Raw genomic sequence first — 21442 nt, forward strand, 5'->3', positions numbered from 1 at the left:
GAACAACTTACAAGCATCAACACAGCACAAGTGACAATACATAATAAGAGCAGCAACACTATAAAGTAAAAACGGTTCAGCTTAAACTTGATTCAATTGTTTGCAGTATTGTTAAGAATAGCCCCTGCCGAATAATAAAATGCATGTACTGCCAGTGCTGGAACAGAAGATGTCGACAGTGCATGTCGCAGCTGTTTCTCAAGCAGCACCCGGTCCAGGCATGACAGCGGCAGCAACGACCCCTGGCAGCCTGTCGGTTACACCTACAGTGAGTATGTAGCTGCAGTCGGTAACAACATACTCAGCGAAGTGTCTGATGTCCCAGCCTTTAACATTCACACTACCTTTTCAGCTGTGAGTACCGTTTAGCTCTTTTGTGTCGCAGAAGGGTGTAATGATATGAAAGCTAGCGCGTTTAAGTTAAGCAAATGAAGGTGTAACGTTAGGTTTGAAAGATTTTCTGTGGCCAGATGTGTCAACCATAACGTTACTCGGCTAGGTTAGCTGACTTTAGCTAGCAACAGCAGCATACAATAACGTAGCCGATGACAAATTTGTCGCCGTAGCGTTAACTTAGGTAAGTTATCGATATAACGTTACAGCCATTAATGAACGGCTAGTCATTAACTTAGCTCTACTCAGACGTTTTCTAGTAATCTGATATAACAGTATAACGTTAAGCCTGTCAAAAGCACAACTAACGTTAAAGCAACACTGTGCTTTAACCGTAGGGATAGCGACCAAGCTAATCTATAACGTTACTTTTTAACCTTCCTTTCTACATTGTATGCTGTTAAGGTAAGTTATGCTAGCTTTTTACTAAACATTGCCAGGTTAATTAGCCGACTAGCCACTAACCAGTTAACGTAAGTGTCAACTAACGTTAAATAATATGGTGGAAATGACAGTCAGTCTGCTGTCACTGCTGCATGGATGTTTTCTGTCACTTTCCTCTGGTAACGTTAACTGTTAGAGTCATCAATCAGTTATATTTATTTTTATCTAACGTTAACTAACTTAGTTTACTAAGAGAACATTTTTTGACTAGCAATAACGTTAGCTAACGAAAGAGAGTGGCTGGTCTGAACCTATTTTATATAAAGTTTATGGTCTGAACCACAACCAGTTACTGATGTTTTACATGTCATTTGCTACATTATTTTTTACGTGAGTTTAGCTAATTTATACAACGTCTAACTTACACGCAAACATAACTTGACACCCGTCCGTGCCAGTTCATTTGTATGTAGCTCTGCTGTCTGTACTAGTCTCTATAGCGGCCTGTCAAAGGACAGGGTCTGTTTCTTCCACCTTTGTATTTGTCCTTTTGGCTGGATTCCCTTTCTCCATTTGTCCCTTCTTCTGTCTTTCATTATTTATGGTCCCCTGTGGAGTAGGGCACAGACAAAAAGAGGAGAGGATGGACGGTTGTATGGACAGATGGCTCTGTGGGAGAGGGACATTAAGGATACTGTAGATAATATAAAACAAAAACATCCACATAGCATATGAAAGAATTATGACAGGTGCAGTAACACCTGTGTGTGTAATCTGGAAGTTATTGTTGCATAAGCCTTAATGTCATGGTTGTTTGTTTTATCTTCCAGAGGGACATTTAGAGCTTGGATTAATTAGACACCGAAACAGTCTCTCATCTCATACTCGGTTATATTTGTATCTCAAAGCCATGTTAATATCTAGGAATCAGATTCAGCTTCCCTTTGGGATATAGGACATCTCTTATAGACCTCATACAACCCAAAGGAAAGATGGTTACATAGGTTTTTGAACTCCCTTTGGAGTCTGGGGTCATTAGTGCTGATTTGTTCATGGACTCATCTCCCAAGGTATTTATCTGTGTCATTTGTATGAGTTAACATATTATACTGTATGTACCCCCTTGAAAATGAGATGCTGCATCTCAAGGGGCTATCCTTCAATAAATTCAACTCAAATTCAATATGTACAATTGTCCATAAGAGTTTTAATTAGAGAATGGACATGGGGAACCTTGCTAGGTGTGTTTGTCCTGGCTTTCTTTTTTCTTTCTAGATGTTTGGGCTGAGTCTTACACAGGCCAATACAGGGTTACAGGAAGAACAATTAGCTTGCAGGAAACGAGGACAGCCTTATTCCTCTGAGATAGGCTTTCATTAGTCTGGATGTGTGTGTTTGTGGAGGCTTTGGAGTGAAAATATTACCATAATTAATAAAACAGTTTTGTTGGCGTGGTATATAGCCGTGCCTATTGTAGCCAACCAGGGATAAAAGGTAAAGTCGGTGCAATGTTTTAAGAGAAGTCATTTGTGTGAGGCACGACTATAGTTTATATTGAAAGGTGTATTAAACTTATTAGATGAGTGAAATGTTCCATGTGTATGGTGAAAGTTGGTTGTACTTTTGACTGCAGTCGGGAATACTTAAAATTATGTGTCAGTGCCATATTATTTTTATAGCACATGTCCTTTGTAATTGTTTCACAGACTTGAATGCAGACTTCGTGTGCTTACATTGGTCAGACTAAGTAAAGTCCAGAGATTGGCTATAAGGGGCAACATAGACAAAACAACCTAACAGAGGTTTTGTGTCAGTCTTTGTGTTCAATTTGTTGCTGAGTCAACTGTGAACATAAGTAAGGCAGTAAAATTCAAAGGTAGGCTATTGCATAATACTGAATTGCGTTGTACACTGATTTACCAGTTTGTACACTTGCATAATCTACTGTAATCCAGTGCAGCAGTCCAGCAATAAATCCAAGAAGTGTTAATTTAATTGTATATTCATTTTTGAAGATGGTGATAGGTGTTTTGGATTCCAGTATACTGTGGTTTATAGTATTCTCTCTGCATGTAAATAAGGGTGGACAATATATAATTTATTGCATTGCGTGTACTGCCATGCATCACTTTGCCCCTAGTCACTGTCACTGCTCCTCCAATGTCATCATGGGAAACTGCATGGTAAAACATAAGTGGTGCCTCCAAAAACTTTGCACATCAAATACACTTATATCAGACAGACCCCCCCAAACCTACCCGCCCCCTTTTTTATTTTATTTTATTTTAATTATTTTTTATTCTTATTTTCATTTGTATGTTTTATGGGAATGCTCATCTTTTTATGTCTTCACTCTTTTCCTTTCTTTACTTATTTCTCTCCTAATGAACTGTATTGTATGTGTTCTATGTGTGTAAAAAGTTTTCCTCGCCTTACTAAAAAATGTTAATCACAAAGAAAAGGGATCAGTGAAAGTGTTCTAAAAACCCGTAATGTCTAATCACTATGTACATCAGTGCATTTGTTTGTGTGTCGGCAAGTCTTCTATTGCAATACAAGGTGTTGGTAGGACTGTTTTTTTTTTTTTTTTTGAAATCTAAAAAGCCCTAGGGTTTGTTTTGACAACTCGGGAATGATGCTAAACTTGTTTTGTATGTCTCACTCTGGAGTGTGACTTTATCTGTGTTTCTTATACTTGGATTGTCATATAGGCAGCGCTGACATTCGGGCTGAAAGGTCAAAAACGTTGTGACGGTGGTGCCAGATGGATCATGGTGGTGAGTAATTCAAATTCAGTAAAGCATATCATCGGGGTGGTGATGGTGCATAGATAAGATGCTTGCCTTTGGTGTGGGAGACCTGGGTTTAATTCCCACTGTGAGACATCCACCATTGTGTCCCTGAGCAAGACACTTAACCCCTAGTTGCTCCAGAGGCATGCAACCTGAATGTATAGCAATTGTAAGTTGCTTTGGATAAAAGCATCAGCTAAATGAATAAATGTAATGTAAATGTAAAATATCACAAAGTATTATCTGAAAATATTCAAAGCAAAGTGAAAATAACTCAAAGCTGTTGAGAATTAAGACAGCTGGCTGCTGTGTCATGTAAATATTGAGTCAAAGTCAACTGAATGACATTCAGACTGCGTAGGAAGTTTCTTACCTTATTAATTTTGTTGTAATTTTCCCTGAACCTTTATGTTATCTCTAGGTCAGGTTGAGAAGGAGGGCAGAGTGATGTCCCATGTTCAGGTGGGCGGGGTTGACTTCTGTGATAACCTTCCCACACCTGAAGCTCTCACTGCCCAAACTCGCAATCTCAACGAGACAAACACGCTCACGCAGACTCACAGTGTCCCTCCCTTACAAAATGAAGACGGAGGAGGGTGTGGGCTTATTCAAAAAGCCTCTCTTAGCAACAATGGGAAGGACATGGTGGAGGAGCAGGCAAAGGAAGAATACGCAGGAAGAGGCAGCGAGGAGGATGACGAAGATGACATTGATGAGGTGATGAAGGAAGAAGAAGAGGAGGAAGAATCAGAGGAATCAAGCTGTCTAAATCGCTGCCAGTCTCCAGACACTCAGATGACTGATTCCTCCTATTCAGAAACTGGTAGGGAACACATGGACACACACTTTCACACACGCTTTCGAATCTTCTTTTTACTTTTTGCTGTAAATCCTTGGCCATTTAGGGGCAGTAAAACACCAACACAAGCTAACAGATACACAGCCGAGTAGATTATTAAGTTGTTATGGCTGTTGTGTAGGCAAACAAATGCCTGTTGGCACATCCAACAAACATAGAGAGTCTTTTCATGTCCTCCAACCCCTGTGAAAAATATCTGGCTGCTCAGCTTTCTTCACCAGTTAGTCACCAAAGTTGTCTTTCTGCCGTTTGTCACCAGGAGGTAGTGTGTAGTGGGTTTATCAATCATTTAAAACAGTCATCTGCTGTTGCTGGAAACTGGGTGACTGAAAGTGAGTGACTGATTGAGAATGAAGTATACAGAAATTTTGCAGATGGTAAACCAAAACAATGAGCTGAGAGAGGCTAAAATGTTCAGTAGTGCTGCAGAGTTTTGTGATAATTCCCTGGGATTGTCATTGGGAGCGACCCCTTTCAAATTACACAAGGATTGATTCATTGTTGATGTGAAAATATTGATTAGTGGAGCTAAAATAATCGTAAGAGACAAGGGAAAAAAAACACAATCAAATCTACCAAGGTAGTGTGTTTGTTACCTAATTAGGCAGTTAGGCCACAACAACTCCTTCCAAAGCTACAACACTTTATTCTTTAATGTGATCAAACGTCTTATTTGGGAGCCAAGGTAAAAAATAAAAATAATTTTAAAGTGTTAAACTTAAATATGTGATAGACGCACATTTGGAATTTTTTGCTTTTGCTTTGGGGCAAGATCGACAGAAACAAAGATGCCAATACACAGTTACTTTGTATGACAACATACTAAATAAATGTAGACCCTAACAAAGGTGGGTTTTTTATTGTGTAATGATGTTTACATAATTTCCAGCGTATTTTAAATTAAACACCAAAAAATCTGATCCTCCAACAAATGTAGTGTGAAAATAGTATGCCACTTGTTTACAAATATTGACCTAATTTAAATGTTTTAAGATAGACTCTTTCTATGAGTTATTGAGTATTAGCTTTCACTGCTTAAACAGTACAAGAAGTGACTGTGTAGTGAAGGACTGCTCTGCAAACACTGGTCTGGCGTACTCGCTGTTGTAGGGACTTTTGTGTGTTTTTAAGTGGTCAGCATTTTGGATTAAGGTCGGAGTGACTGAGGGTGATGATGTCAATTCTGAAGTGACTGACAAAGAGAATTGAGGGAGCCAAACTTGATAAATAAGATGTAAGGAGGCTACGTGTAGAATTCAAGAGAGATAGAATATAGATAATGAGAAGAGGGATGGATAAAGAGAAAGATAAAAAAGGAGTAGATCAGTACATCTAGAGTAGACAAAAAGAGTCTTTCTTGCTTGTCAGACATGGTAATGTGTAACAGTGTTTGTCAAATAAAACCAGTTGCACTCGCACTGTGTGTGTTTTTAAACAAGGAGCAGTTGACTTGTAAAGAAAGAGTGTGAACCTTTTTATTTGCTCAGTTGCTCTCTGTGGTTTCTAGAGCTCCATTCCCCACAAGACAGTTATTATCTTATAGCTGTGTATCCAAAATCTGAAGTAATCCATCTTTTTTTCTATGTATTAGGCAACATCCACACTACTACGTTTTTGTTTTAAAACTGAGGTTCAAAGCGAAAACAATCTCCGTCCACACCTGCGTTTCACCTGTCTGCACTAATATGTTACTCTTGAGTTTTAAAACGAAAACGGTGTCAACAGCGTTTTCAAACTTCTCCGTTTTAGGAGTTTGGATCTGTCGTTTTAGTCTGGTCGGCGGTTGCAAATGTAGCAAAAGGTCTGCGTTTTAAAACGAAAACGTAGTAGTGTGGATGTAGCCTTATAATGCTTCATTAATTCATATTCCTGTAAGTCAGTGAGATCTATATTACTAATAATAATAAGCCAAGGTGTTTGATTTATTTTTAACTGCTCCAAATTTAGTGAATAGGGTGTGACTTAATCTTCTCATTTCAGTCCCAAATCTAATTGTCAGTATTGTATTATGACACAACTCCAACAGTAGATAGATTATATAATATACACCTGTGTTCTCAGGAGTTTTAAACTGCTGTTTGTGAGTCATCTTGTTTCAGCACGTTCACTGTGCCCTAGTTAATCTTTCTCTCATCTCTTTTTCTGTTTGCCGCTGTCTTTCTTCCCCTCTGTAGGCAGTCTGTTGGAGACTCCATATCCTTTCAGCCCTGGGACCAGTCCAGAGCCTACATCCCCTGTCATTCCTGTGGTCAGTCTAGAAACAGCATATCCCATCGGTCAAGTGCAACACAGTGATGTTAATGTGGACTCTCAGAACTCCAACACTGAATCAGTTGCCTGCACCTCAGGGCCAGTTACCCAGGGACCCAGACCCCATTCTGCCACACTAACCATAACCTCAGACACCAGGCCTACCAGCCCACCTGGGCCTACATGTATCTCTGAAGCTACAGACAGGATAGCAAAAAATACCAACTTCACTACAGATCATCTGACCTCATCCACAGGTCCTGTTTTCAACCATGGGCTCACATGCGCCAGTTCATATGCAGGACCTATCACCTCAACTGCAGAGACATTTACAGTTACTGCTTGCACCACAAGGCTCAACACTTTCTTTGCTTCCGATGGTACAGAGTCCACCTCCTCCACAGGACCTATAACCTCAAATTGGGAACACATTACCTCCACTCCAATGCCCACTTGTGTCTCAGTCTCCACCTGCGCCACAGGGCCTATTCCAAGCCCTGCTCTGCTGGAGTCTCTCGAGCAGTTGGCACAAAGAGGAGATGACACTCACCTTCCACAGTACCTTCACCAGGTAACCTGTCTGTCTTACTTACTGAAACGTGTATCACTGTATCAGTAGATCATTTGAACAGACACTCTGGTCTTTAGTGGTTTCTTAATGTTTTTCTTGCTGATTTTAGTCATTTTAGTCTCTTTAAACTGTTACTCCCATACTAGTTATTAAATTACTGTTATCCACTCGACCCCATAATCAGCATGGCACTTTGTACCCTGAGGCTTGGGTGTCTTGAGTGCACACAAAGACAGACAGACATGCACGCAATCAAGCATATAAACCACATGCACATAAAAAGCATATGCTCTCTTTCTCTGCGCGTTTCTCTGTCACAAAAAGACATGCATGATAGGACTTGAATGTTTATAGGGTGTGTGAATATTTCAGTTTGATTTAGAAATCACGCACACCGGAGCTAACCTTACTTTCAGGCAAACAGGTGTGTGTGTACGGGGGGGGGGTGTTCATGAACACAGGTCTGCCTCTTTTACAAATATTTTGGTAAAATACTGTAGCTAATGATTTCAGGGTGTGTTGTGAAAGCAAGACTACTGAAACTACTGAATCATGATGTTGGCAGTGTGGGGGGAAAAGAGTTTCAAACAGCACTATAACAGCAAACACTGCTTTAAGCAAGATGCCGAACACAACCTCTTGTTATTAATACGAAGCTTTGCTCCTGTACTACAATTGCGATAGTAAAGAAATCGGATTACAGCTGTTTAAAGTGTCATTTCATGATGCATGTGTATTTGCAGGTGTTTGTGTATTGATGTACACGTACGTCAATACACACACAAGCCTCACAATAGTATATTGTGATAACTGTTAAGATATTAACAGTCTTTCTGCTGTCACCAGTCTGCGCTTTTAAAGAAATTTCACTTACTAAAAAACGCTCTCCTCTGACAGCAGCTTTACAACAGGTACACAGGTCTACAATTTGTCTAAGATTAACCCAACAATCAAAAGCAATTATTTGCAGGTTTAATTAAAGTTGAAGATTAAAGGTCAATAATCATTTGCGGCTTTGTTTTGCACTCATTTCTGGTTTCCGCCTACACATCAACAATGATGACAAACATATTCGTGCCCGCTGCTGTTACAGTGAGGACGTGACATGACCAACTTTAAGTCATAAAAAATGAGAGGTCATGTAGATGGCCTAAATGTAGCAGTGCTTTTTGTTGCTGAACATCGCATTTAAATCTCTTTGCTTGGTCCTTGTGGACTGCATTGTCAAAGTTCCTGCAGGGCGCTCATTTGCATCATTTCATTAACAATGGTGAATGGTGAAAGTTTGCGAAGCCAACACCAGCGTCATAAATATGAATGGTTAGGGAAAGCCAGTGTGGTGGGCCAAAGAATGGACAAATTATTCAGACGTCATTGATTTAATTAGTTGTATTTATTCTATTGAGAAGTGTTTTAGGTCACAAACATAATGTGCCAAACATACTGATCAATATTGAAAGGTAGGGGAAAAGCAGGAGAATATATATGTATTTTAACATTGATGGATGATTGATAACAGTGATGGTTGTCCTATTTTTGGAGAAACAAAATCCTGAATCTTAAAATTGGACTGTACTTTTGGTGGATAGGTGTGCCTCATGGTGTAACTGATGTGTAAATATTGTAAAAAAAAAACAGAAAACAAATTTAAACTCTTTCCATCTTCATATCTGAACCAGCACAGTTGGCTCCAGAGGTCATTCAGTCGTCACCGCCCCTCAATTCATCAGAAATGCGAGAGCCTTTTGTGCCCTCCTTTCCTCTCTCTCTCTCACACACACACTTCTCTTGTTCTGTGATCAGCTGAGCAGCATGAAAGCGACACTGGCTGAAGAGAGGTATCTACCGTGGTCTCGTTTTTCTGTCCTGCTTTTCACTTTCATTTTCACTCACTCTCCTAAATTCAAGGGCCTAACTATTTTATTATGTTCCTGAGATCGGATTATATATTTTCTATCATTTTTAATGATTATAGAAGTCACCGCAGCTGTAGCAGTGCAGTTCCAGCTCTGTATAGTGTGGTGTTTTATGTTATCTATGTCTCTCTTGGTGTATTGTTTTGTACTTTGTCTGATCTTGTGTGTCATCGTCAGGGTCCATTGAACATGAGCAATATTTTGAGTTTGGTTTCAAACCCCAATGGAGCCACTTTACCTGACAGCTTGTGTGACATAACTGAGAATGAAAAAATATTTTAAAAGCATGCACTTTAATAAAAGTTCTAATCCCTCTCTCTCTCTGTCTCTCTGCAGATTGCTGAGGCCTTTGTCCTTCACAAAGACTGTATCCTTATGTCAGTGTCTGTGTGTATTGGGGCTGGGTGAGGGGGTAGGGGTGGCTTTTATTGTAATTTGTACTGTGAGTGTTATACTCTTATCTCCTGTACATTTGCTTACCTTGCTGCTTGCCTGCTCGTCCATACATGCGTTTTGATTCAAGTGGATTTCATTTTATTTACTTCTACTACTTGTCTATGTTTTTTTTTTTGTTGTTTTTTTTTAAACGTAGAGTTTGAGGATTTGGAGTTGTTGACTTGTCGCATTAAAGCTACAGTAAATTACTTGATGCCTCACTGACTTTACACACATTGTGATTAAAAAGAGAGCAAGAGATTAGAGAATAGATAGAGGACAGAAGAGTGAAAAAGAACTTCTCTGGGAAAAGAGAAAAGGAAGCAAGGAAGAGACAGCATGCATAAGAAGAACATGAAGAGGGGAAACAGAGAGAGGAAAAGCACCAGTAGCTGAGCTGGTTTATACAGAAAGCCCAGAGGCTCACAAGGCAGAGAGGCAGCGAGAAAGGAGGCACATACGCAGAGGAAAGATAGATATCGGATTAAAACTCAGATCTGACAGGTAAGAAAAGCTACAGTATGTTTCCAAAATAATACACTAAAAAGATATTAGCATTTACATATAATTTATGAGAACACTAAAATAATGATTATCAAGTGACCCTGTACCCTGTTGACGATGGATGGATGGATGATCCTTTTTAGTGAAATAAAATTATGCCAACCAGCTAAACCTTTTAGCAGCTCTTCTACTTATGGTCTACATTATGTAGACCCTTGACTGTAACCAAAGAGCCTTCTGTTTTGACATTGAAATGTTGATTGTCACTGTACAGTGCATACCAACAACCTGAGTACTTTACAGACACACTCACAGGAAGAGACACCCTCACACAAATGCAACCATACATTTACAGCCAATAAAGACAAAATATAAAACAGAGTAGACGGAAGAGATGGGGATCCATGAAATGGAAGAAGAAACGCAGGAGAGTGAGCATGAGAAATTACTGGAAATTTTAACAGAGGTTTAATCAGAGGAAAGAGACGCAGTGGGATGGAAGAAATAAAAGAGGCAAAGAGAAGTGGAAAGCTAGCTTAGCTACGTCATGCACGCATAGAGGGTTAGTTAGAGAGAGAGAAAGCGTTGAGCCATGTCAAAGAAGGTTTGTCTTTTGGCTGCCCATATCCATAAACATAAAAGACTGCATGCTAGAGCACTTATCTCCCTCTGTTTTGGCCTGACTATGTTTCCTCCTCTCTCTGTCCCTCTTATTGTTCTCCTATTTTTTTCAGTCTCACTTTCTGTTCTCCCTTTACTTCTGTCAGCTGTAACGGTTCCTGAGCAGAAAACCAGTTGTAAAGCAACCAGTTTTCTGTAGGACCTGTAGTGTGTGTGTGTGTGTGTGTGTGTGTGTGTGTGTGTGTGTGTGTGTGTGTGTGTGTGTGTGTGTGTGTGTGTGTGTGTGTGTGTGTGTGTGTGTGTGTGTGTGTGTGTGTGTGTGTGTGTGTGTGTGTGTGTGTGTGTGTGTGTGTGTGTGTGTGTGTTGTATTTCTTAACCTGTGATGTTCAGACCAACGGGCGTTATGGTGCATCCAACTAGAAAGAGACTATCACCAGAGAGTATTGGACAACCTGAATGCGCTACAACAACAGTGGGGTAACACATGCATACACAACACACACGTTTCAGATGCATGCATGCACAAATGTAGTGTATATTTTTGTCTGTGTAACAAAATACTTTTAATGATTTAATATAATATGGGTTTCTTTACATATTATTGAATATCATCCTTATCATTGTATGTGTATGACTACAGCCTCTGTGTCTCGCCCATTGGATCCCAGTAATGTACAATATATTTAATGTAGTTTCAGTGATCATAAAATGTAAAATTCCATCAGGAAACATTTATGAATATGGACTCAGATAATTCAGCTCTTAGAGGCTTCTTCATAGTTATAACCAATGCTTTTAACTCTCTGCATCTCTTTGTGTCTCCGTCTCTCTTAGAGGGTCAGGGTAGAAAGACTTCCTCCGATCTGGCAACCCCACATCTGGACACTCTTAAACACATCTGCCAGACACACAGTCGGTCAGTCTGTATGCATGTGTGTGTGCTCTTTGCATTTCTATGTTTTCTTTGTGTTGTTTGCATTTATGTGAGTAACTTTTGCATCTAGGGTGTTTTTAAACCACAAACCAGTCCAACATTTTGGGAAATATGCTTGTTCACTGTCTTAACCAGACAATAAGATCAATATCAATTTCATTACAGAAGTAGGTCTGAGATGTGTTTGACTTAGTTTGGAAGAAAAGGGGAGTTTCATCAAAACTTACATACAACTTAAATACACCTTCCAGTGACTACGGCTAATATGATACATGTTTTATTCCAATGTTGTGGCTTGTTAATTAGCAAACTAGTCACCATCTCATGCAAATTTGGCAATGAGATGCTGCGCACAGTCACTCCATTTAGCAACTTATGGTCAAGAAATCACTAACATGTAATTCCTTACTCCTTTGCTCTTTGTGACTGAGATACATGTAAAGAAGACCGCTTTGGATTTATAAGAATGCATATTTTTTTCTCTTAAAACTGAGCAATGTTGTTTCTCCTAGTTTTTTGTCTTTCTACTGTTCCCTAACCTGTCCTGTTCTCATCTTACTGTAGTTAAGATTGTATACAAGCATATTTACCCAACTGTCAGACACTTTCTTTAAATGTACGGCATGTTAAGGTTGACTACAATATGTGTGGTGGCTTTTAAGTTGTTGCAATATTCCAGAAAATGTTGATTTCACAACACAGTAATCAATCTACTTCGAATGTGCTTATTATCTTCTATTGTGCTTCTGTAATAATGAGTTTGTGTGTGTGCTATGTGTACATGGGGTGTAGCGTGTGTCTGTTATGGAGTGTGCTCATGCAAGTGTAACAAATTAGTCAAAGTCCCCTTTGGCAGTTTTCAATATTTAATAGGAAGTCCTCTGTGTACTATACCTGCCAGACACACACATACACACCTGCACATTCTGTAAGACCCCACACATGTGTGTGCATCTGTGTGTGTGTCTGCATGACCAAGAGCATGGATGTCTATGTGTGGGGTGAGCACTGCAGTTATAGTTTAAACATATGGCCCTTTGCTGCTGCTGCAGCACTTTCAGACATTTGAGCCATCACACGGCTAGGGTTTCACTTCGCTTAACACACACACACACACACACAGTCCCACTCACACACATGTTCTACTAGCCAGGGAAATGTGTTCAGGCTAATATTAGCTCAGGAGAGTAGAGAAGGGTCACTCATCTTTCACGTCTTCATTTACTAAAAGCAAGAACAGACCTTCATTGCTTTGACCATCTCACTTTGTCTTTCTTTCTCTCTTCTGTTCACAGACCAAGAGCTAGAGATGCTGTGGTAAGACATTCACATTTCATTTCTGTTTACCACATTTCATTTCTGTTTCAGTGTGTGTGTGACAGAGAGACAATGTACATACAGATAAGATAAGGGAGGATGAATGTGGATTTTGCATTTCAAGTGACTCACTGATGTCATGTTACATGTAAAATATCTATTAGATGTTTATCGTGTATTGTGTTTAGTTTAGTGTTTGTGTGCCTGTGGGTTAGATTTAAAATAATGTGTAACTTACACATTACTAAACTGCGTAGTTTATGTAAATGTGGTAGTGTATCATATATTTATGTTTCTGTGTGTGTGTGTGTGTGTGTGTGTGTAGTGTGCATCTCTGGACCTTTTGAGGCCTTCATTTGAAGAAGGTGGTGCACTGCCTCCACATACCTCAGGTGAGTGAGTGGGTGGCGTAAAATTATATCAGTGTGTGTGAGTATTGTTGGTTGTTTTTTTGCATGTTTTAGACCATTAACTTACAAACCACTTATACTTAGATTATGGCGAACCAAACTGGAAGATTTCATATCATATTGAAATACATAAATCAGTTGTTCTCGGAGGGTAGGAATGTCCTAACTCAAGGTCCACGTACTTGCTTTTTCCAGAGCTTTCAACTAACAGGAGAATAAACTTTCAGCCACATCTCCTGATTCAGTTGAATGTTTTGGAAAAAGCTGGTAAGTGGACAACAAGGAACTTTCACTTTTATCTTGTAAAGTGTTTAGTTATAATGTAATTCACATGTGATTTGTAGTAATTAGATTGAAGACATGCAAAGCAATCTGTATGTGTCTGAAAGCTCTTATTTAAAGGTGGAGCATGCGATTCTGGAGAAATACAGTACTATGACATCGAGCGAACAATGACACAGAAAGTAATGCAACTAACGTTAGCTAAGGTGTGGATAAGCAAACTGTCGCTACAGTTGCTGTTGCAAAGCTAACATGCAGACATGACGAGATGCTTCTAGAGCCAGCATACTAGCTCCAGACTGCTATACTCACAACTCTCCTGTTGCTATAGCTAAAATCACAACAACAGCATGTCTTGGTGAAATAGAAAATAAGCTGGAATAGTGTTGTGTGGCGAGGTGCAGGCCACTTTGTTGTTGTATGTTTCCCATTTACAGAGCCAGAGATGGATTTTTTTTCAGCACACACAAAACAGACAGCTAATGGACTGTGAGGAGATGCTCGCTGAATATGGCAAAAAGACATGTATGGGATTAGAATTGCTTTCACCACCAGTGTCATGTCGTCATGTCAAGTCATGACATTTTTTAGGAATTTTAAATTTTAAGAAATCCAATGCAAGCAGCTCCCATTGCATTATCAACAGTGTTGATATATGTATTTTAAGAGGTTTTATGTCTATCTGTTGGGGACATTGGGTTTCATATTTCAGAGCAGTTCTCCCCTGCAGATAGTAAAGAAATTTCTGTCACTGTAGAGTATTTATTGTGACAAACTATTGTGATTTATTGTGACAAACTATCAAAGTGCACTAATGCCTTTACGTTCAGTAAACTCCAGCAAGAGTTGTTTTTATTCACTCTTTATTTTTTCTCTGTCCCCCTTACTGTCACCCCTCTCACTACACCAAACCCAACTCTCTTCCCCTACTCTCTGTTTCTCTTTCTCATCCAGCCTGTCAGGTTGGCAGAGGTACAGAGCAGAGAGCAGGCGACTCCTCATGTTCTCAGAGCAGCCAAACAGTCATACCGTCCATTAATTTGGCTGATGGGCTCAATTCGCCTGAGATCTCAGGAAAGGACAGGGGAGACCCAGGCAGGGATTTAGAAGGGAGGGGCTGTTTCCATGGAGCTCAGCTGACTGACAGGCAGGGCAGCAACAGAGAGGGAGGAGAGGCAGAAGGAGGGGTAGGATACACCATTTCAGTCATAGGAAATGAACTGCACCCCTGTACAGCTGGAGAAATGGATCAGTCCAAGCCTGCAGAGCAGCAGGGAGGAGATTTAGGTCTAGCACAGGAAAGGGAGGCAAAAAGGGAAGAAGAGGAGAGGGACGTGGAGGAGGCAGCCGAGGCTTTGGAGATGGAAGATGAGGGAGAGGATGACGAGGAGGAGAAGCAGAAGAAAGTAGACTTTCCCTCTTGTCAGAAAGCTCTCCCAGTGGAGACTCTGGTCGGCGGGGCAGAGGTGGAGGTACAACAGCTGCACCAGGAAGCCCTAGCTGAAGAGAAGCTACATGAGGACACCCAGGTCAGAATTTGTTGGCTACTTAGCTTTGAAGATATGTTTTTACCAACCATATTAAAAGAAAACCAAATCAAAGTAAATATCGTGAAATGCAATCAATATTTTAAAGTCTGTTGTTTCCATTAATTACCAGTATCATAGTTTTGAGATGATGACTTTTTGTTCTAGGTTTTTGAAGACAAGGTGCTAATTCCAGCTCATGCTAACTACTCAGTTCCTCTATTTACCTACATAAAACCTGTCACTTCCCTCTAGTAGTTTAGATTATTTTTTCCTGGATACAACCTACTCATCACTGGGTGTTTTGAACAGCAGATTTATCAGCTTTCACTATCTTCTACATTTCAATTAAGAATCAGAATTATGTTATTGCAGTTCAATAGAGATGCAGTAACAAAAGCGATTGCTGTCTCCATAACTGCACATTGATAGTTATTTTAGATTGATAGTTATAACTGCATTCCATTATCACTTCAGAGCACTACGACCAAGGAGGCCCACCTTCCTCAAGAGGCTCATATGAAGCAGCAGGAGCAGTGTGAGGAGGAGGAAGAGGAAGAGGAGGAGTATGATGTAGAGCAAGTGGACATCATCAGAGAAGCTGCCTCACTGGATGACATGGCTAAACTCATCACTGTAGAGGAGGTGTGTACGTTATCATGCGTTTCTGTGGACAAGTAAGGGAGAGTAACCATGACTTTTCATATGTTTACCAAGTTATGCTACATTCATTAATTATTTGTAGATGCATTTGCATGGATGCTTGTGTGTATATATGTGGAGTTGGGATTATAGGTATGTATTTAACCTGGCACAATTTGTCTTCCTTTCAGCTTTAGAGTAATAAAGGTAATAACTATTTAACAAAACACACAAAAAAAAACACAATTGTTGAACCACAAACACATTTTAAAGTGATGTTTTGACAACCATTTTAAGGCTTGTGTTTAACTGTCTCCGCATATCTAAGCCCTTTATAATGGACTGCATGGTGCCCTGTTGAGCAGCCTTAATGGTATTACCTATCCGTTACTGTGATACACAGGCTGTGGACTTGTTTTGCAGATGTGGAAGCCAATTTGACCTCAAGCTCTTCTATACTGAGAGAATTAGACAGAAAATAGGAGAACTGAAAATGTCATGCACTGCAGCAGGTTTACTGTATTGTAATTCTGATCTGATTATGTCAGAATGGATGGATTCCTGTATTTGGTTTCATATCTGTGTCCAGTGTGTTGAGGAAAAAAGTTTCTATTTTAGATTTATTCAACACTGATTGTGACATTACTTGGTTCAAGCGCTGGTTACTTTTTTTCATAGTTAAATCTCTGTGAAAGAGAATAGCACAGAGCGACATAAATGAAAGAGAGGTAGCTGCAGAGAGAAACTTAGTACATGGAGCAGAGTTAAGAACTGAGGCACAACGCTAAACAGAGAAATGGACCGCTTTTATCATATGCAGGATGTAGAGCAGCCAGGGGAGATATTGTTTAAGCGGTGGTAGCTGTAGTACTTGAAAGTAGAAGTTCATTTTGGTTCCCTGTTTTGGATCTCTGTAATGGGTCCACACAAATTGTCTATATTTATGAAAAAACGTAACTATAAACTGAGTGAACATTGTATCTGCAGTACTATCTCAGACTTAATAGGCTTTTTAATTTTTGAAGAATTAGACTAGGGCTGGATGATGTGGCCAAAAATGATATCACAATAAAAAGTTTCATATCTTTTGTTATTGATTATTATCACAATAAGTAAAAAATCGATATTTCTTTCGAGTTTAAAGGCTGATTTTTGCTCCTGAGTGAAAGTTGAAGAAACCTTATGGTTAATTGTAGTTTAAACTCTTCTTAATGGTCAACACTTGATGCCAAACAGTGGATCACTTCACAAGTCTGAGGTAGAACACTCAAAACGATTATGATAAAATCTTTGTCAACAAAAAAGCACGAGTAAAATTAAAATCCTTTTTCCTCAACAAAATAAACATCTTAATAAAAAAATTTCATGTGTGGTTCAAGTGAATAAAGTCAAACATTTATTGAATATTTATTGAACATTTCTTATATTGTTATTGAAAATTATTGTCCAGCCCTAAATTAGACTCATAGCACAAAGAAATTCAGAGAACTCAGTGTTTCTCACATTATAATCTGCTTCCTATTTAAAGGTTCATAAACGACAGGGTTTAGTCACCAATAGAGAGGTTGTAACTCATCTGTGATCAGTCAGCTAGGTACCCTCCCGGTTGTTAGTCAGCTCAACTTTGTCAGCGGTCTGACTGTAAATCCCAGCCTTTCAGATGACATTCAGACTGAATAAAGGAATCATCTTCCAAGGTCTGTGTCAAGCAGCATGTAGAAGACTACATTATGACTACATGACGTTAAGCAGTAGTATAACTAAATATGTCAGGTACTCTGCCTGATTTTGATCTACCCCCATTTGGCCAGTTCACTTTATTAATATATTTTGAACACTTTTGCGTTGAGCTTGGGATGAACATCCGAGGTCTAATATGCTTCTCTCGTGGGAAGCGGCTCCTGGTACAGTATGAATGACTGTAAATCTGTTGGCAGGAGCATTTGTTAGTGATTAGTGATTGTGTGATGTGCCGACACCTAGTGGACATGCCCTGTGAGGAACACTCCTTGTGTACTCTTCCTTGTACACAGTGTTGTCACATATTTTTGTTTTGTTTATTTTGCTTCTCAGATGTCTCCTACCCCTGGCCTGGTCTCAATATTGAAAAAGCGAAGTATATGTGTGGACAATGTGAGTGTGTCTGCCAGCTCACAGACCCGACCTGCCAAAAGACGCGTCCACTTCAAAGTCCCTGATGAAAGCTACGAGCAGGGTGTGTTTGTGTGCCTTACTACAAATGAGCTAATTCATAACATTGGCAGGATTAAATTTAAGGCTAGGTAATCTTCAACAAATATCCATTGTGACAACCCTGTCAAAAATAGTTCTTCTCTAATCTTTATTATTAGTCGACTGCTCCGTAACTTCCCTCTAACACCCTGTATCTCTCCTCTGTCTCTCTTTCTCTGTAGAAGTTGGCAGTGGAGACTCCTGCCTGCTTCTCTTCCTGCTTTGTCTGGTTACTGTAGTGATCAGTGTAGGTGGCACCGCCCTTTACTGTGCTCTGGGTGATGCCCACTCTTCAGTCTGTCAGGACTTCTCCAGAAATGCAGACTTCTACATTGGCCAGATACAGCGCGGGATAGCTCACGTCCAACATTGGTTTACCCCCGGGTCATAGCAGCAAACAGTTTGTCAACATTGTGGCGCCACGGGCCTTAATATTCATCACTGTAGGTTCCAGCAGTTCCTGCTTCTCCCTGAGACAATGTTTTCTGAGGTAATGGTGCCAGCCAGCTGCTGCAGTCCCTGGCGCTATGTGGAGCAAGTAGCTATTACGCTGCCTAATTGGCTAAATTATTATATCAGATATGGTTGGCATTTGTTAGCCTGCTCTACTGCATTTTTAATGTTCTTTGAATACAATCCCAGGGTTCAGTGACACTAAAAGTTGTAGGTCAGATGTCCCTTTACTTCACTAGTTTGAAAGGGAAAGCAGAGCGGAGAGAAACGGTGCATAACTGGAGAATGGAGACTGCGTAACAGAAGAGGAACAACTGACCTCTTTCAACCCTGTCCAGATTAAATAGGTTATAAATTCTCAAGCTAAGTCTAAAAATTCTTAAGTGTCCTATTGAAGTAGCTGACCGCTGTCTCCGCACACACATTCACTGTCAGCCAGTGATACTGAAGTCTCAAAAGTCACTGGTAGATAAATCAACCATGACTGGATAAAAACTTTCACTGACTCACACTGGACTCCCAAGACTCAACTCCCTCAGCTGCAACCGACAGAGACGTAAAAAAAAGATATATATATATATTAGTGTGTGTAATGTATAGTTTGTTAACAGGAAGCATAGAGATGCTTTCTCCATACGCACACACACACACACACACACACACTGCACAAATGGGACATGCCCATTTACTTTTTAACTGCGGCAACCACTAGTGTTGCTTTTACTGTTGACTTTTTTAAATCACAAATGAAATTTTAAAATGAACAAACCATTCTGTGGTCTGCAACTTGGAATGAAATCATCATGTCTTAATCAACCTTTGAATGAATGTTTGGAGTTTAATGTGAAACTTTGCTTTGTGTCCTCTGTGGGGCATTTATATATTGTCAGAAAAAAAACTGAGTGTTATTTTGGTATTTATCAACATTGAGCTGCTTTATGTAGCATATGCAACATGTACAGGAACACCACGCACCTCTGTACATACTGTCAGAAGAATGTTTAACATGTTGCACACAAGACTGGTACGATTTTGTTTTTAGGATATTGCAATATTTTTTTGCGCATTGTTGTTTTAGACTACATGTAGGCTTTATATGGTTTAATCAGAAACAAACAAACAAAAACATGTCCACAAACTGTTTTCAGGTTTTCAATGTGAAAAGTACATGCAAGTGAACATTAGTTATGAACAGAAAATACTAGCTTCTGGCTAGGTATGGAATAATTTCAGTCAAAAAACCCTCAGAAATGAGAATTTTACTATTAATGTTGAAAAGAATAATTATTCAGAGTACTTTAACAGTATAGGCCTTGATGTTGATGGGATCATCTGTGTCAGTCCAGCTCTGCCTGCCTGTGTGTTTGCTCTTAGGGATTCTTGGCATCGTCTTAAGTGTTGGTTTTCTCTCTAAACTAACTTTTTGCCACAACTTGGTCTTCTTAAAGAGTTATCTAATTTACTTCTGCCATTTTATGTGTCGATTGTGTTTACATCTACTTAAAGTTTAGTGCTGGTTTGATAAGATGTTTCACTGGGTGGAGTACTAATTTTCCTTAGTCAGGGAAAATACTCACACTTTGTCCTTGAAACCAACAATTATTCTGACACCAGTGCTTTAACTCTTTATTTCTAATCATTTTAAAGAAATTTTTAAACTCAAATTGTCTTATTGGAGTCATTTTATTGCTTGATCTCACTGTTTGCTTAGTCAGGGCTCTATACTTTTTAGGTTTTATTTCAACATATTGCAATGTTTGGTGTTGTTTTTTCCTTTCATTTGGTGTAATAGTGAAAGCTATAAAAAATGCCCCAGAAAAACCACATATCTCACGAAGGTCTTACTTGTCAGGATGGAAAAAAACTATCAAAGAGAAGTGTCTTACCTATGCATTTATAACGGTTTAAGATAAAACCATATTATCTTTCTCTTGTGGTGTCACTCACAAAAAAAATGAAAATTAGTTTGAGATATGAGGTTTTCCTGGGATGTAAGAGATGCTAGATTGATTCTTTTGCACATGTCGTCTGGCCGGTTCAGATGACTATCAATCGGAAAACAATTTGTTTAATCTTCTAGATGATTTTAATTATTTATAATACTATATATGTAAAGAGTAGGAGGTTAATGGGGGAAAAAAAAGATGCTTCTTTTATTCTCTTTGCTTTATTGTCATTGTACATCATTATATCGCCATTGTTCTTGAGGAGGATTTGAATTTCTTATTTTTAACCTAACTCTTCTAAAAACCGTCATCTGGGTCATCATTATATGTTGTTCATGTTCATTCATTTTCCCTTATCAGTTACTGAAGATGATTTGAAACTGCTGAGTTTGTGCTACTGCTGTCATTATCATCCTCTTAGCACACACAGATTGTTAAAAGGTAAATTTGATCAGATATGTTTTCATTTGTTTTACCAGAACATGAATGAATGAAAAGTCATGATTGTGTGTCAGTTACAACTGTGTACCACTGTTATAAAGCTGATGAAAGGCATTTTATGAATTCTTTGATGAACTCTTTCACTTTGTTCTTACAGATTGTAATAAGAAGATGAGGTTTTTATTTTTTGTTGTTATTAAAACACATCTTCCCTGTTTTGTCTCCTCTTAAAGCCATTTTAAAGAAAAGCTTTTTGTGAGCCTCCATTCTGTCTCTACTGACCGTTGTTGAAGCTGATGTGAAAACTTTCCCAGTTTCAGCATGCAGAGATTAGTTTAAGTAGGCCGTCTTTAATGTATAGACTAAAACTTAAGGGCTATGGTCACAAAAAAATGTATATGGTCATTTTTAAAAAGTCCTGCACTACATTTCCGTGTATCTCTATTATGTAAGTTATAGAATCCGTCTAGCTTCTCTGTTCAAATTTGCTGGAAAATAAATCTGCCACATGAGTCTGAGCTATATCAAGTTTA

At 39.2% G+C, this 21442-nt stretch overlaps 1 protein-coding gene across 3 annotated transcripts; it reads left to right on the forward strand.

Annotated features, from left to right (window-relative positions):
* Positions 1 to 245: 245 nt before the first annotated feature.
* cnsta (consortin, connexin sorting protein a) lies at positions 246 to 21425 on the forward strand. 3 transcript variants are annotated; one of them, XM_038701249.1, is made up of 14 exons: positions 246 to 354; positions 3489 to 3554; positions 3991 to 4392; positions 6603 to 6954; positions 7033 to 7249; positions 9502 to 9532; positions 11117 to 11203; positions 11561 to 11642; positions 12956 to 12977; positions 13303 to 13369; positions 14624 to 15198; positions 15673 to 15840; positions 17911 to 18052; positions 18252 to 21425. In XM_038701249.1, the coding sequence occupies exons 2-14, from the start codon at positions 3542 to 3544 to the stop codon at positions 18458 to 18460; spliced, it is 2367 nt and encodes a 788-aa protein (XP_038557177.1). In that variant the 5' UTR covers positions 246 to 354; positions 3489 to 3541; the 3' UTR covers positions 18461 to 21425. The 3 variants fall into 3 exon arrangements, with proteins under 3 accessions (XP_038557177.1, XP_038557175.1, XP_038557176.1); XM_038701247.1 differs by having other exon boundaries at positions 6603 to 7249; XM_038701248.1 differs by having other exon boundaries at positions 250 to 268; positions 6603 to 7249.
* The last annotated feature ends 17 nt before the right edge of the window (positions 21426 to 21442 follow it).

This window comes from Micropterus salmoides, unplaced genomic scaffold (genome assembly GCF_014851395.1).
Source record: "Micropterus salmoides isolate LMB-PRFRI ecotype aquatic unplaced genomic scaffold, ASM1485139v1 Ms_hic_scaffold_6, whole genome shotgun sequence".
NCBI lineage: Eukaryota > Metazoa > Chordata > Actinopteri > Centrarchiformes > Centrarchidae > Micropterus > Micropterus salmoides.